This window comes from Botryllus schlosseri, chromosome 2, assembly GCF_051294905.1.
Source record: "Botryllus schlosseri isolate E-star chromosome 2, Bs_hap1, whole genome shotgun sequence".
Taxonomy (NCBI): Eukaryota; Metazoa; Chordata; class Ascidiacea; order Stolidobranchia; family Styelidae; genus Botryllus; species Botryllus schlosseri.
Genome location: NC_137237.1, coordinates 32,857,182 through 32,873,248, shown reverse-complemented (window position 1 = coordinate 32,873,248; position 16,067 = coordinate 32,857,182). Strand labels below are relative to the sequence as shown.

General features: G+C 40.7%; 1 protein-coding gene across 2 annotated transcripts in view; it reads right to left on the bottom strand.

Annotated features, from left to right (window-relative positions):
• Positions 1–539: 539 nt before the first annotated feature.
• LOC145434445 (aminopeptidase N-like) overlaps positions 540–16,067 on the bottom strand; it is a 29,901-nt gene continuing 14,373 nt past the window's right edge. For both annotated transcript variants that reach the window (XM_080311796.1, XM_080311794.1), the window contains 19 exons: positions 15,466–15,622; positions 14,222–14,356; positions 11,549–11,675; positions 10,732–10,886; positions 7,774–7,887; positions 7,577–7,711; positions 7,454–7,519; positions 7,089–7,154; positions 6,350–6,540; positions 6,182–6,270; positions 6,000–6,121; positions 5,782–5,837; positions 5,552–5,699; positions 4,743–4,831; positions 2,846–2,956; positions 2,495–2,623; positions 1,916–2,098; positions 1,763–1,841; positions 540–1,017 (listed from right to left, as the gene is read on the bottom strand). In XM_080311796.1, the coding sequence (XP_080167922.1) occupies positions 862–1,017; positions 1,763–1,841; positions 1,916–2,098; positions 2,495–2,623; positions 2,846–2,956; positions 4,743–4,831; positions 5,552–5,699; positions 5,782–5,837; positions 6,000–6,121; positions 6,182–6,270; positions 6,350–6,540; positions 7,089–7,154; positions 7,454–7,519; positions 7,577–7,711; positions 7,774–7,887; positions 10,732–10,886; positions 11,549–11,675; positions 14,222–14,356; positions 15,466–15,622 (2,308 nt within the window). In that variant the 3' untranslated portion in view covers positions 540–861. The remainder of the gene's footprint in view (positions 1,018–1,762; positions 1,842–1,915; positions 2,099–2,494; positions 2,624–2,845; positions 2,957–4,742; positions 4,832–5,551; positions 5,700–5,781; positions 5,838–5,999; positions 6,122–6,181; positions 6,271–6,349; positions 6,541–7,088; positions 7,155–7,453; positions 7,520–7,576; positions 7,712–7,773; positions 7,888–10,731; positions 10,887–11,548; positions 11,676–14,221; positions 14,357–15,465; positions 15,623–16,067) is intronic.

The window sequence follows — 16,067 nt, the reverse complement described above, 5'->3', positions numbered from 1 at the left end:
ATCTACTTGCCCCCACCCAATAGCAACCGAACTAAGAGATCTAGCGACGACTCAGGACCTATCATCTGGAATGAATCACCACCACATATCCGTGAATTGCCTTGTAGTAGATTAAAAAAAGACCTACTTAATCACCTTTTGTCGTTCTATTGACACTGTTGTCCAACCTTGCCCAGACATTGCTTCATTGATCATTTGCTACCATCGTTTACTTTTGTTTTTTCTTTGCCTTTTTTAAACTAACATTTTTTTACAGCCAGGCTGTATAGAGTCAAGTGTACCTGTTTGATGCTGGTGTGATCGGATTAGTTGACCTTCACGGTCGCGTCGATCATTCCTATCTAATACCGAATACTGTGCATGCATATTTTCTGTACCACCACTATTGCCGTCTGTTTTTCTAAGGATTTTGGTTGGATGAAAATAAAGAATCTCTCTCTCTCTCTCTCTCTAGCCTACATCTCCTGGGAAGCAGCTCCGTTACATCAATGATCTCACAGTCCATCCCATACGGAGAATTCAGCATTGACCACTTCGCCTTTCTGCAAATCATCTTATACATTCGTATACGCAATAATTAACGTCATCGAGCACTTAACCGTCATCAAATCTTGTTTAAATCCATTACATTATTCATTGCATAGGACAAATTCGGAACGTATTGATACGAGCATAATGAAATCTTCACAAATCGAGATGAATTCAAAGAATATTGAAAACCATTTTTAACAGTTTAAGAGACAATTCCGTGAATGGTGAATTTTGCTTGGGCAAATATGCCAACAACTCAAACGAAAAAGCCGGCGAACGGCTTGTTGATGTCACAAATTCAATGGTGTTTGCAATGAAACTATGCGCAAGTTAGACGACACCGTCCACGTTGTCGTAAAACCATTGCGTTAGGGTATCCTCGTTGGCTGCCCGCCAATTGATATTTGCGTTGGTGGTTTCAATGGCGGAGTCTACCGATACAGCCAGCCCTCCGAGATCAGGGGTTGTTTCTTTGAAATCTTGAAGCTGACAAAAGATTCGGATTTTAAACAGTGAGTTTTAATATTCACTACTACCTCATGTTATACCACAGAGACGTATTTAGGCAATTTAGCGCTCGACGTTATTCCAAATCATCTACGTGAGGTAAAGCGAGGTTCTGGCCCATTGGCGTAGCCAGGATAAAAACTTAACAGGAGCGGTAAGAAATTTAGAAGAGGCTAAAAATTTCCAATAATTGTGTGGCATCGTGGTGCCCTTGCCGCGTAATGAATTAGTAAGGTTGGATATAATGATTCGAGCACTGCCACATTCAATAAATATGGATCGCAAAGAGAGAGAAAAAGACGTTTTCACACCGAAATCATGATCCAAACATTGGGACATCACTGATGCGATTTTTATGACATGTCAAAATAAGTAAAAATCTTGTCAAAATTGTAGCGTTAGGTCAGAAAATTGTCAAAATTGTATACAAAGTCAAACCGGTTAAGCGACATATCCAGGTGCGAAACTTTGTTTTCACGCCCATTTCACTCATTTTATACCCCAGTCGGACATGTTTCCAACAAATTGGTGTACATATTTGACTTATTTTTACCCACGGAAATAGATGTGAAAGTGAATTGAGATGCTGAATTGTGCTGATGGCCTGATTTGCATCCAGTGCTGGTGATAATTTGGGTAATCCCCCTATTTTACATAGTGTGGTTCGCAAGCCACGGACGAAAATAAAACGAAACTGCAGATACGGTAGAAGAGAAAGTATTACCAATTTCAAGTCAAACTCTGTCGAAAAACGCCTTGTAATATCCAGCACAAGACCCGAAAACATAACTGGCGATCCAAATCTAGAATAACGAAGTGATTCGTTAGATGAGAGCATATGCCCAAAAACAAATGTAACCATAGGCCAGCGTCTCACTTTGCGAGGAGCTCATCCCAATTATTGATCATGAAGGCCCAGGCGATATCCCGGCCATATTCCTCCCGTCCAATATATCGCATGCTTGAAATAGCGTCGACGAAAGCGATCTTGTTGGAGTCGAGCGTGTAAGTGAGGTATCGGTTTAGGACCCATGGATCTTTGCTGCAGGCCATGCCGTACCTGGGTAATTTAGTATACCAGATATACCGTGGTAATTGAAGAGCAGTCATTATTAAAAGATAGCAAACAAAGACAGAAGTGTAGTTGGCAGGCCTACTGTTTTCGTATACCACCCCAAGAAGACTCCGAAATGTAGTACACACTGTAAGAACGCACTACGCCCTTGGGATTGGTGTATTTGGTCCGTTTTCGTCTATGCAGTGCTTTTCAACCTGTGTGACGGTTTGCACATGTGCGAATGAAAAAAATTGCAGTGCGAATGACGAAGGTGGTGCGAATGGTGCGAATGAAAATCGTGAATAATAATTATTAATTTTTCTGACCTGGATAATTCAAATAAACCTAATAGGAAATTCAAGGGCAGTTTAACTTTTGTTGTTGCGACGTAAATCGTACCTCAAACTTGATTTCCATCCAGTGTGATTAGTTGAACCATATCTTTCAAAGGCGAAATTCCACTCCTCAATGTCACCTGCGCGGATTGCGGCGCACAGAATGTCGCTTCGGTATGATGCTGGGATTATTCTTAATGGAGTATCGCAAAAATTTATTTGTCAGCACCCACCTTCAGAATTTGATACTACGTATCCTATAATCTATATCGATAATCTATATTGTTTTGGCTATCACGGACACACTAGATGTAATATACACTCGTCAGGGTAATACATCGCTGCATATGCTTAAAGATTCGCTATAAAATATAGCAAATGGAGGAATATCTACACACGCAGTTCATTCACTCACGTATAGTCATCGGGAGATGTCATCCAGTCCTGGAAATAGTTGGTAGCAGTTTCGACGCAGTCAGGATGCTCATAATAGCAAGCCGCATCGATAGCGATAGCTCTGCTCTGCCTGTTAAAGAATAGAAATAAATTTTATCTCATACCCAGCGCTAGGTTTAGGTCGGATTGAATCATACTGATACCAATTTATTATTTTAATTTTGCGAAACTCGGGTCTACAAGCTCTGTCTTAACGTATTGCTTGACTATTGTTTAGATGGTCATAGAAATTACTCAATTACAGGAAGTAGGGATAACTAATGCATGAACAAACTACTTCACGGTAAAGTAAAGAATGAAAGGCTTAAGAACTAGTGACTAAAAATTTCAAGATTTGGCAGATTTTGTTGTCGTTGTTCCACTACTATATAAACATATGTCCCTACTACACCTCTACAGAGACGCTATTTTCCTCGCCCTCCGCCATACAGCCCCTGGGTCTAGCGCCCATATCGTGCCCTGATCGTTTATGCCCCCTTTAAAATCCAAATCGCGCCTTTGGGGGCGCTGGCGACCAGGTTAAGAAACTATAGTCTAAGCCAGTGGTTTCCAACGTGGGCGATATCGCCCCAAGGCGGCGATTTGGTGGTCTAGGGGGGCGGAAATACCGAAGGGGGCGATAGGGGGGCGAAAACGGACGAAGGGGGCGATAGGGGGCGAAAATAACGAAGGTGCAGTAGGGGGGCGATGGCGCGTTAAAACGGCTATATTGGAGATATGTCGGAGATATGACCTTTTTTTAGTCAACACACAAAAATTTAGCTGAATGTTAGAGTGTAATTTCGAGGTCAAGCCGAAAAGTTGACTTTCTTTAGTCAACTCGCTGATGATTACAGTTTGTACGCCCATTTTCGGTTCCAAATATTTGAGCAGCGATGATCGGTTTGGAGCAAAAGGGGGCGATGAGTCGAAAGAAGTTGGAAACCACTGGTCTAAGCGAAGAAACCCAGCTGAGCACGGATAAACGACGGGAGTAACTGGTAGCCCGTCGAAATAATCAGTACCCCCGAAGAAGCTCTTGGTTTCAAAAAGGTTGTTTAATATTTAGCGTAGTTCAGAAAATAAAAAATATGGATCAACTGCGACAAGAATACAAATACACATATATATATATATTGCTTGTAACCGTTTGGGGGAAGCGAGTGGCGCAGTGTGGTAAGCGACGTCGTCGCGACACCAATGGTTGTTGGTTCGAGTCTCGGCTCTAATAAGTTTCTATGTGTCGGAGTTTTCTGTGGGTGCCTCTCTGCCTCATCGCTGACTTCACAGGCACTGTTTTCAATGCCCAGAGTGAAGGTGAGCCGAGCCAAGTCCAGCCTATGGGCGCATGGAAAACGAGAGAGACCGATGACGAAAGATAATGTAAGATGATGAAAGAGCATGGAAGTCGTCCGAAACATTACAAATGCCTGATGGACTGAAATTACTGAAATTAATGTCGCGGCTAAATGAGCTTATAGACGATAAGCGCCACTTTGTGTTTGAATAAAACAAACAAGCAAACAAATCATGCATTTGCCTTGAACCAGATTAACTTTTCTATTTTTCGTTTATCCATACCTTCAGCATCATGTTCGAGAAATAATTACGTCTTGGTTCAGACTAGAAAGGTGCTACGGAATGTTCACTAATGGCTACTTTGATGAAATTTGTTGTACCGTGTTTAGCAACAGTGCAAGATTGGTAGACGTTCCTGACGCGCCGTTTACAGACGCGCGCCGTTTACTGACTACAGCACGAACACATAAAATGGCATCGTTTATCGTGAAACATTTCATATTATAAGCAACCATGGCGATATTCGAAAACACTGGCATTAAATTCAGTCTGAGATGAAAATGAGTGGCTTCACTCACCTCTCCAACATCTTATCGTCGGTTCGCGCGCCGTCCTCCCAGCCGTATTTGTCATACAATGACGGCACCACCATTTCCAGCACGAAACTCTAAATAACATATGCGATGTTACGTTGACGACATCCCGCAAATTTCTTCACAATAGGTTGGGTGTTCGGTTCCGAGACATAACCAGACCATCAGACATCAGATATCAGACATCACCATTACACCATGCGTTGCGCTCCGACAGAAATGCAGATGTCGTTGCAAGTGATGGCTAGAACACGGAGGTGGCCAATAACGAAATAAATATGCATTTTCGGAGAACTAAAGTATAGATTTTATCTAATCTACTTACTCAGCGTTTGGCACTTGTACATGAAAAGTGGTTTGGGGATATGTTTGAATATATTTTATGATTGAAGCTGTCACAACAACTCCGCTAAATAGCCGTATATCACGGTTACTGATTATATTTTTGACCATTGCTCCTAGATTTTTAGTGTCATTTTTCATTCTGTGTTATTCGCGACCTCTCCACCAAATATACTTAATTATAGTGTATCCCGGAACTTGATCACTTTTAAGACGTTAACATTCTACTTCCATTTTCCGTAGTTTTCACATCTTTTTGAAATCGCTACTTCTAATACGATGCTATTTATACATTTACTTGAGTATACACGCTGACCATTTTGATCAGTTCTGATAAAATCTAGCAACACCGATCTAGACTGCTTAAATCGACACCTATAACGTAGTAGTACCACAAACCTAATAGCGTGTATCACGAAATCTATTTCAGTATGATTAAAATGTATTGTCACCTTGAATGTTCCAAAAACTTCAGTCCTGCCGAGCATGTACTCGTAATACTTTATGTTATCGACGAAAGTGTCCCAAGCAAAGTAACTGTCGTCGCGATGAAGAAAAGCTGACATCTGAATCGGAATCACTGGATTCAGGCGGCCGGAGCTGCAAATGACACAATCAGTCAGCACACGTAAAGATCGCTCCTACACGGTATACAGCACACTGTGAAAATCACGGCATGTACCTGGCCAGCGAGAAAGCGTCATCTAAGAGCTGCGCACGGTTTTCCTCTGGTATATCCTGCAAAAATATGTGAGAAGCTTGAAGGGTTCGTTTTAGATCCGTTATGATTAGGGCAAGTTTTTGTTGCACTAAAATCATGAGAAAGTCGAACTCAATTTTAACAAAAGTTGCATTTATATATTTTTAGAATTATTAGGGTATGAAAACAGCGGACATTACCACATAGAACTCGGAATCCAATCTGTTCGCGATTCTCTCCCAGGAGCCCCTGTCGTAATTGACCCTGTAGTACCCTTGCACTTCGGAATTGCCGAGTATAAAGTCCGATTCAGTCAGCGTAACTAAAGATAGAACGCAATGAACAACACAACTCGCATCCGTCAAATCAATTTCAACCCTACGTGGCTGATCTGGCGTGATCCACACAAGCTCCGATTCCCGCGCCAGATTGCTACCTCTCTTGAAGAAGAAAGGAATGTACCATTTGTACCTGAATGAAAAGATATAGCATTAGATATTTCTCAAGAAAACCGTTCAAGCCGTCGATTTGATGTCTGGTTAGTGGTTACCCATATTTTAAACTGCCAGTTGTGTGCGTCGGCACCGCGTCCGCATTTCTCAGATAGTATTCTTGGCCGACTGTGAATGTGTTGGTCAACGGTTCACTATCAGTTACCGTAACAAGAGGAAATCCCATTTGTAAAGTCCACGTCTCCATGATAATTGACAACTCAGTAGGAAGACTCAAATGCGACGTGTACTGTAAATGAATGCGCAGATAAATCACTCCACGGCACTTTCCAATTTCCCTTTCCCTTCACACCGGTAGCTATCTTATTTTAGGGCCAGGTGGAAGCACCAAGGGGAATTCGTATTTTATTGCTATTTTACAGTATTGCTGAGTTTAGGTAAGTAGCTGCATTAACAACTCCGTGACTGGGGTATGCGAGTTAATATTAATATTAAATTCGAAGCTTGATGACATTCAGTATCGAATCCGCACTGCTACGAATTAAAGCACTAAAATCGATGCATAAACCGCCCATATACCTAGACAAAACACCTGTAACTGAGCTAAAATATCCCCTACTGATTGCGAAAGAAGTCCAAATGTAGGTAATGGTAATAAAAAAAACAGCAATAGTTTTCCGTATTTATTTACGCCTCTGATTCAGAAAGAAGCAATCTATCCCTCGTACCCAACAAGTGCCACGCTTGATTGTAACAGCACGGCGATCGTGACTAAGCGTTGACGCAGATTGGACATCATTTGCTGATGCTGGCCGAAACATTTCAAGCCAAATTTACCTTCTCCCAATATGAGAACAGCTGGTCTTGGTTCGCCACTCCATATGCCTGAGCAGTGAGATATTCCTGAAATATATTATAAACATTCAGCATATTGATTATAAAGCTACCTTCGAATAACTACATCCGCAGTGTCCGTACGGGCAGAGTCATACACGCTAGTATCGCCCAGAACGGTGATAATATCAGCTAGTTGGTTGTACGATATTATATATTGAATTTTGAAGCATTGGAGTATTGTCAATTTGAAACAGGATTGGAGTGAAACCGAAAATCCTCACATGAGCTCGCATTATATCAGTAGACCGCATATTATATATACAGTACATATATATGTAAATTATGAGCCACACTGAATAATATACCTTATTTGCATTAACAAAGTTTTCCTCCCCCATGAATCCGTTGACCATTCGTAGCACGCTGCCACCCTGGAAAATATGTTTTTAAAAACAGCTGAATCCGGTAACCGGAAATCCGATCATTACTTTTTGATAAGTGATGGTGTCGAACATCGCTCCAATGTCCGCCTGCGAGTTGACCTCCCGAATAATCGGACGCGAGGTTGTGAGCTCGTCCACTCCGAACGCTCTCCGGATTTCGTCAGGAATAAATCTTATCAGCTGGAATTAATTATTTTTAGCGTCAGTCACTGAGTCAGCAACGGACCGCGAGTGTTTTTCACCGGTTTCCACGTGGGTTGAACTGCGTTTTCGCCAAGGTAAGAGTAATAAGTGGCGAATCCCTCGTTTAACCAGAGCTGGTCCCACCATTCGCAACTCACCAGGTTACCGAACCACTTGAAAAAGTAAAATATGTTAGCATGTGGAAATATCCAAGGTCTTTGTGGCGACCCTGTCGCAATGACTTCTAATATTACCCATTCGATTCGAGCGGGTTTTCCTCGCTTCAATTTGTTTTTTCGTGACGTTTCATTTATTCTCCTCGAGACAATGGAAATCAGGCTAGCTTAGGGTTACCATATTTTTGTGAAGCAAATTCCGGACACTTTTTAGCGCCCACTAGCGGATTTCAAAATGAGGTGTAACTCATTGACCGCCAATATCACGTCACACTAGCAAAGCATTGCCCATCGACTGTATACACTATACAGCAGGGCCGGCCAACCCGTGGCCCGCGAGAAGGTTTTGAGTGGCCCGCGAGGTAATTTTAGAAAATAGTAATATTACCAAAAATGGATTGCCCACTGCCAGATTGTGAACTTGCATAGCCAACTAAATATTTGATTAGTCCGACTGCAACACTTGGGATGTGACGACTAAAATATCAATTCCGACGCATTGTCAGATCTATGGGCCAGTCAAATTTTGGTAGATCTTCGTACATTGGAATAAAGCGGAATATTCTTCAGGCTACACGCAATATCTTGTCATTCGATTTATTGCTTTTAATATTATGTTATCCCCTCCCGAAAATAAAAGAACGCCAAACGCACCTGATTAAGTCTAATTATGATCGCGATTACGAGCGAAAGTGTCGTCCAACATGCGACCTTGCGTTTCTGCTCGCAGAAAGGTCGTCGACGATGAAACATAGGCATAAAATGATTGACGCATGTTGGCCGAAGCTTTCGATATCGATATGTCCAGGTGCCGAATAGTCCAGTTCTTGCAAACTGAGCCCAACAATATACAGCGACCCGCAATATTCTCAATCAACAATAATATTGACCTATAGACTTTAAATAATTTTCATACTTCGCGTGGCTAGTGGCCCGCGCGATGGTTCGTCAATGAAATGTGGCCCTTTGGCCGAAAAGGTTGGCCACCCCTGCTATACAGAAATGGAGTGGAACATAGGTCATGACTAGGGCCATCTGTAATGTGAGTTCTGGTGATTGCTACTTGCTAGGGTTTGCAATAGATTCCTCCATGGGCCGGATGAAATCATCTGGCGGGCCGTGTCTGGCCTGTCAGGATTGTGTTTGACAGCCCTGCTATACTGGTAGGTCGGTGGGCTATCTGTATATGTGTTTTAATCAGGTCCGAAACAACCTTTTTTCTCCCCACCCCCCACCCCTTCCGCCCAAAAAGCACTGATCTTTTGCCAACCATAGGGTAGTCGATGTAACTTGTTGGGCACTTACTATATGCATTTGGCTGTTAAATTTTATGTATTAATTCTGTCAATAACATTGATTCTTCCATATATATTAGGCTACTATGAAATGCACCAGTAGGTTGCACATCCGGTGATTTCCAACCTTTTATGGTCGCGACCTCTTTTCCCACTTGCAAATGTTCCGTGGCAAAGTTCAAAACTTGATTAGCTGATTACTAAAAAAATTCAGCTTGCCCAAACTTACTCACGGCCTAGGAAGTTGATTACGTCCAACATCATCGCGATCCCCAGATAAAGGAGAACGACCCCAAGAGTTGGAACCACTGTCTGTGATTGAAGCATCCAATCGGCCTCAACCAACACTAGGAATAGACCTTTAGCTTATAATTGCGATTACAATCGGACTTATTTCAGTAAATGATGGTTAGTTATATTACTTTTGATTGCATTTTTTGGAGAGGGTGGTGCCTGGTGCTCATACTAATATCATTATACGTTGCATTAACTCGCGCGCGGCGCGAAGAACAATTTTGAATAGCATAAATCTGCTTGAAAGTAATATTGTTTATGTTGATTTACGAAAAACTTTTGAGCCTGCTTCAAGCCTTCAAAATTCCGGACATTTAGGCATATTTTAGAAATTCCTCCCGGACGCTGATTTTTCAGTGAAATTCCGGACATGTCCGGGAAATTCCGGACGTATGGCAACCCTAGGCTAGCTATACCTGTCAGACGGGGTCTCGCCCTGTGACCATAGTGGCGAAAGTTCGGAATGCATCTCACACATGTGTCACTGTGTTTATTGTTTCCCTTCGGTGAAAAAGGTTACTCTTCCTAGAAGTAGGTGCGGGTAAAACTAGCTTTTGAACCTAATTGGATACCTTATTGCATGTTGCCTTTCGGCAAGGATTCATGTTCTTAATAAATGAAAGTTTACTCAGTTTCAAAATAAAGTGCAAAATCATTACCTGTAACATAGTGATTACAGAGACTAGACTCTGGTCTAGAGTGATGTTACCCAACCGTATCAAAATATTCAACGGGAAAGGACCACTGTCAGCACATATTGAGTGTTATATTGTCACTGGTCAGTTTACACAGGTCTAATATTCCTTATTATGATTACCGATCTGCCGACTGTAGCACGGCCAGTTTCGTTCTAGAGTTATTGTAAGAATTAGTATTCAATTCCGCATCTGTTGAAATCGAAGCGATTCATCCGATATCATGACAAACTAAACAGGAAAAGAAAATGCGTGAACAAGTGGAAGTATATGAAAGTCAACGAACAGATAATCGCTATGGAAACCAAAGTGTAAATGAAAGATTTCCAGGTCACCACGCTCGTTTCATACCCATAAGCGAACTGAATGCGAGATAATATTATCAAGTAGTTGAATATATTCGCTAAACGTCATCGAGGTAGCAACTTCGATTTTACGACACGTAATTCGGTATGATACGATAGGAAAATTATGCGGGAATATATTTCCCATTTCCCAGCTCGGGAATACATTTTCGCATAATCAGTATCAGTATTATTGCAATGCTATGTTGAAACCTGATGAGCCAATTCGTGGCCTATGATGGAAGTGATGAAGATCTTGTATCTGTCAGATGTCGACGTATCGTTGTACATCAAATATTCTTCTCTGTAAATGACAAGTCCCCAGTTCTCCATGGCCCCCGCAGCGAAATCCGGAACACATATCTGATCTGTAAAATTATTAGTGATTAAATTTAATTTTCAGATACGAGCTTTTTGAAGCAAAAATATAGGGTTTGAAACCTGCAAATCCAAATACTCGGCCATATTATTTTATATCACGTCATAATGCATGGCGGCAGGTGTGGCCTGTATCGAACGTGTTCAAATGTAACATAAAAAACATTGTAATTCAACTTCAAATTCTGATACGATTTCAAAATTAAAAATAAAACTTTAATATTAAATTTCTCGATGCTAAATCTACGCTTAATACGTCCTGACTAATACAGTCACATCGATTCGTGAAACACTTCACTGGTATATTGGTAAAGTTTATGAGCACGAGTATGAAAGTTGTAAATGACGACTATTGTTTTTTGCTATATGCCGCAGGACGATACGATTTTTACAATATCCCCTAACCCTGAGAAGTTTCCCCATAACACCCCGTAAGAATGATGTGTAGGTTTACTTCGGGTCAGTACCAGGATGTTGGTAAAATGTGGTATTTACTTGACGAATAAACCCGAGTATGCCAATGACGGACAGGCCTATGTAACGGAGCTGCCGATCACCGGAAACAAATTTGCCGTTTAGGCAAGGATCTAATAAATAAAAAGTTTCTAAAATGTACCATATTCAATCAAAACAATTGGTGGTCGTAAAGCACCTGATTTCGCGAGCGGATATATTATCCCGGTATAGTCCTCGAAAAAATCTAATTGAGCAGGGGTGATGATTGCCGCATAGTCCGCCTCTCCAGCGCTGATGTATTCTTTCCTTGCATATATGTTCGTCTACAAAAACACTATGCAATCAGTATACGAATTGCAGGGGTAAGCGTTCAAAATAACTTGACTGGTATATACACTATCTATTATGTAAATATATATAATATAGTTCGTAACAGACCTAGGTATTTTATTGCCCGCGGGCCAAATCCAGTCCGCTAAGAGCTGATTGGACTTTAGAACATCAAACCTATATTTTTGAACGTAATGCGTAGACTAAAACCATAGGATGTTTGAATCAAATTGGACACGCGTTTACTCTGAAGCTTGTTTATTTATGTAACGTGATCAGTGATCACGTAGCGCACGTACGTCGTATGCGTAATCCAGGTTCAAAATAAAGCCAATATACAGCAAAGTTTGTCACAAGATTTAAATTCAGTACTCACTGTTTCCATATAGTATAGTTAAAACTGTTTTTGTTGCAACTGGTACATTATAAATTAAACAGTTTGTCCTTTAAACGTTTACAACCCCTGATTTATAAAACTAGTCAATCAATGCACATAATCATGATCAGGTGTCGTCGTCACTCATGAAATGTCATGTCAAATAAGGAAGGGGGAGGCTGAATGCCGAAATGTCAAGAAGATTAGGGGTACAAAATATTTGTTTCCTGAAGTTAAGAGGTAAACTCGTCTTTTTAGTTTAGTTTGGGATGATCATGTGGTCTGCGTTCATGAGTATAATTTGAGTCTGCTTTATGAGGAACAACACCCAGCGAAATACAGGCTCTCGTCAGAGGCTGAGAGAACGCGAATTTCGAAAGACCTGTTAATGAAGCTAGCAGATCCACAAGGCTATTACATCAAGCTACGCACAACTCGGGTTGCATCGACTGCAAGGCCAGCTCTTTATCTGCAATATCACAAAACAAATACGTTTTGGTGCCTTAGTAGAAAGAAGTGTCTATGGGGTTAATGTGAATAAAAAAGAGTTGGAAATGTTTCATGTTGATCACCGTTTGGAATAATGACACTGAATAAACACTAATTTTTGTATAATAATGTTCCTATTATCATTATCCAATATCAACACATCGACATAGCTGCCTGTGTAAACTAAGTAATTCACTGCTTTCAATTTAGAAGTAAATTAATTCGCCCCAGAATATAATTTAAACTTTGGGCTCGGCCCGACAACATATTATCGGCTTCGCTTTTCGCCCATGGGAAAGATATTTGCCCAGCTCTGGTCTGTAAATATTCCCGGCTTATGAGTGAATTATACCATACCTTTTATGGGCATAGTCAGCTATAGTATTCTGATAGCTAGAGTGGTAAAACTACGGCCCGCGACACCGTTTTGTGCGGCCCGTGAAAGCCTCAAGAAGCGTTGTAAATATATTGATGAAATGCGTACTAAAATTACAATTACTCTGGGTACTTGATTACACTTTTATTAAACTAATTCAACATGATAGTAACTTATATCCTAATTTAGTATTTTTTCTATTCCATTGGTGGCGTGAAAGCCCGACCTCGATATCTAAGCATTTTGAAAGGTTTCAATTCCTAAGCATCACAGAAAGTGAAACGTAAATGACTTACCATAATTCGGACCACGAGTGTAATTTTTAGATTGACAACACGAGGAAGTTTATTGCTTTTAATTCTGTACTTGGAAAACTGATTCGCGAGTATGTTAGATAGATTCGTTCTTTGTATGTGTAGAAGTATTTATATCTATAATATTGATATATTGTAGAATCGTATTTAAAGGTAACATCGTTATCATACTGTCAGCATTGTGTGTCCTGGACTTAAACCAAAAGTTTTACCAGCAAATCTATGAAAAGATCGGTGCTTACAGACTCAAATTTACATCCAGTTCTAAGAATCGAGACAACCGAATTTCATCAAATGTTTGGTTTGTTTTAAACATACAATTACAATTATATTATTTCCATGTCGTTGGTCATTATATAGTCAAATACCAATATTGAATTTTGGCTCAGTATCTCAATTTTTTTATAGTGCGGCCCGCGAATAGATTCAGATGTTGAATGCGGACCGTGAGCTAAAAAAGTCTGCCAATCCCTGTTATTAGCGGTGTTCCGAAAGAACCTATTTACTTTTACTAGTTGATATATTGTATAGCAGACAGTACTTCGTCGATGTATATATACTTTCACATCATTTTCCGGAGATAAATCGCCTAACTACCAGTTAATATGGATATAGACCAGAGCTGGGCAAAGTGCAGCCCGCGGGCCAAATGCGCCTCGTGAAGCCATTCTGTGCGGCCCGCGAAAGGTTGCTTGGAATTCATAACATTAAACCTGCATTATGGAATGTTGTAGACCCTGTTATAAACCCTACTCAGGAGAACAGTTCATTTGTGATGATGGGGAGAGAAATTTGTCCTGTCATAACATGAAATCATGAATATATTGTGAGGCAGCAGTGAAACACGATGTCCGATACGAAAATTGATGGGCAAACACGGCTTTCGCTGCCCGGTCCAAGCATACGTATCACATAACGGAATATTGTTTTGAGATTGCACTTATTTGTAGCAACGTCATGCTGATATGCAAGTGTAGTAATTACCTGCACCAAACCGTCCGACGTTCTGTTTTGAACCGCTCCAAAATCACTCACTACCATCGCAAGTAAATACGTTGGCATTACGACACTTTGATCGAATGTAGTCTCCGTCCATAGTACCCCGTCGATTGTCTCCTCCTAAAATATTTCAGGAGTGTGTTTATTCGTTTCTTGGCTTGGAAGAAATTGATTCACGTGACACGCGTGCCAGGGGCTGCCGACCCTGTTGCACAGAATGTACAGACTCGAAGCGACCATCTGGTCAGTGGGAAAGGACCTTACCCGGAAGTGATCAGTGACGATGTACTTCTGCTTCATTGCAGAACGCAAGTAGTTATCTTTTTACACTACTTTCACTACAACTATTGAATTTCTTAGGAAATATTTATTTATTATGAGTGGGACTTCGAAAAGTATAAATAAAGTTTCTTTATAAGTTTGCATCTCATGTATGAACGAAATTACCGTAAGAACTTTATATTAAATAACCCTTGTATCAAGGTAACTCAATATGTATTTGCGAATATTTGTTTTCATAGTGCCAGTAACCATTTAGTGTTAGTCGTACATCTTGCAACTTCGAATGTATAGACTATAGACCCTCAGATGACCTGAGCAAAGTATGTGACCCCTCGAGAAAATCCACGTTTTAAAACTACTTGTACTTCAGTAAATTTTAGAAATATCGTTTTCTACTTTCGAATAATGTAGTTTTGACAAGTCATAGAAATTTCTACGTCTGTATACTTGAGCGGAAATTTGCCGCGTAAACCCAACATTTACTTGAGAATTGTCGCTGTCTAATTTTATCCCTCAGCCGTTATCAAGGTGCAGGTGCTTATTGTGTGAAATTGTGAGCAATAATTCGGAAAGCCAAAGAACGAATAACTAGAGTAAATAGTATCTTCAAGTGATGGAAAATTGTGCATATAGTTTCAAGCAATTTTTTAAAGCCTATGAGAGTCTTGCACTTGCATTAAGACAGGAATGAATCTGAGACAATCCGGACCTTTGGTGGTCGAGCTATTCGAGAGAGGAAACGTTTGCACTTTTCTTCAGGCACAAGCTGATGCCATTACTCATTTTGTGATATATGCGCTAACCATGTGAAAGACTGCGCTCTTCTAACGTAGTAGCCTAGAGAATCCGAAGGCTACGGGATCATCGAGCCTTCGGAGCGGGAGATTTCAAATTTAATATGCGTGGTGACGTCACGTACGAAGTATGCAAGTCTCAATTGTACGCACCCTAGTGCCTTGAACCGGCATGTTGGACAATGATAAATAGTCGCTGTTCGTTTTGTGCCAGAGCTTGATCACGAATTGAGCCTTGAAAGACGGTTCGTCGAAACAGGGAAAAGTCTTCCGCGCCCCGGATGACTCCATTTGGGTAGTTGCAATCACACTGAAATCAAAGCGTTATTGGATAGGTATACGTTATAACGATGCTGTACAGGCTTATATGTACTGAATTCAATTAAGCCTACTGTAATAATAAATACCGTAATATGTACTACTATACTACTGTAATTTTAAATAATAACCAGGTAGGAGTGTGGCAAGTTTTTCCGGAGTGGGATTGTATCTGCATTCACATTTGTACAGGACCCGGACCAATATGCGTTCACACCTTCGCCGCATCTTTGAGATATGTGTTCAATGTACTGTGCATGTACAGTACATGTAGGCCTACATTGTACAAGCTAGGCATGAACATAGAATCCTCTCTGACACTGGATAGTAAGCTTAAACTAAATGTGGATTTTTTTGGGGTCCCAGTATTGACTCCATAGGCGTCATAATATATATGTCATGTCAAGTGAATGTTAAGATTTATTGCGATCGCTGGA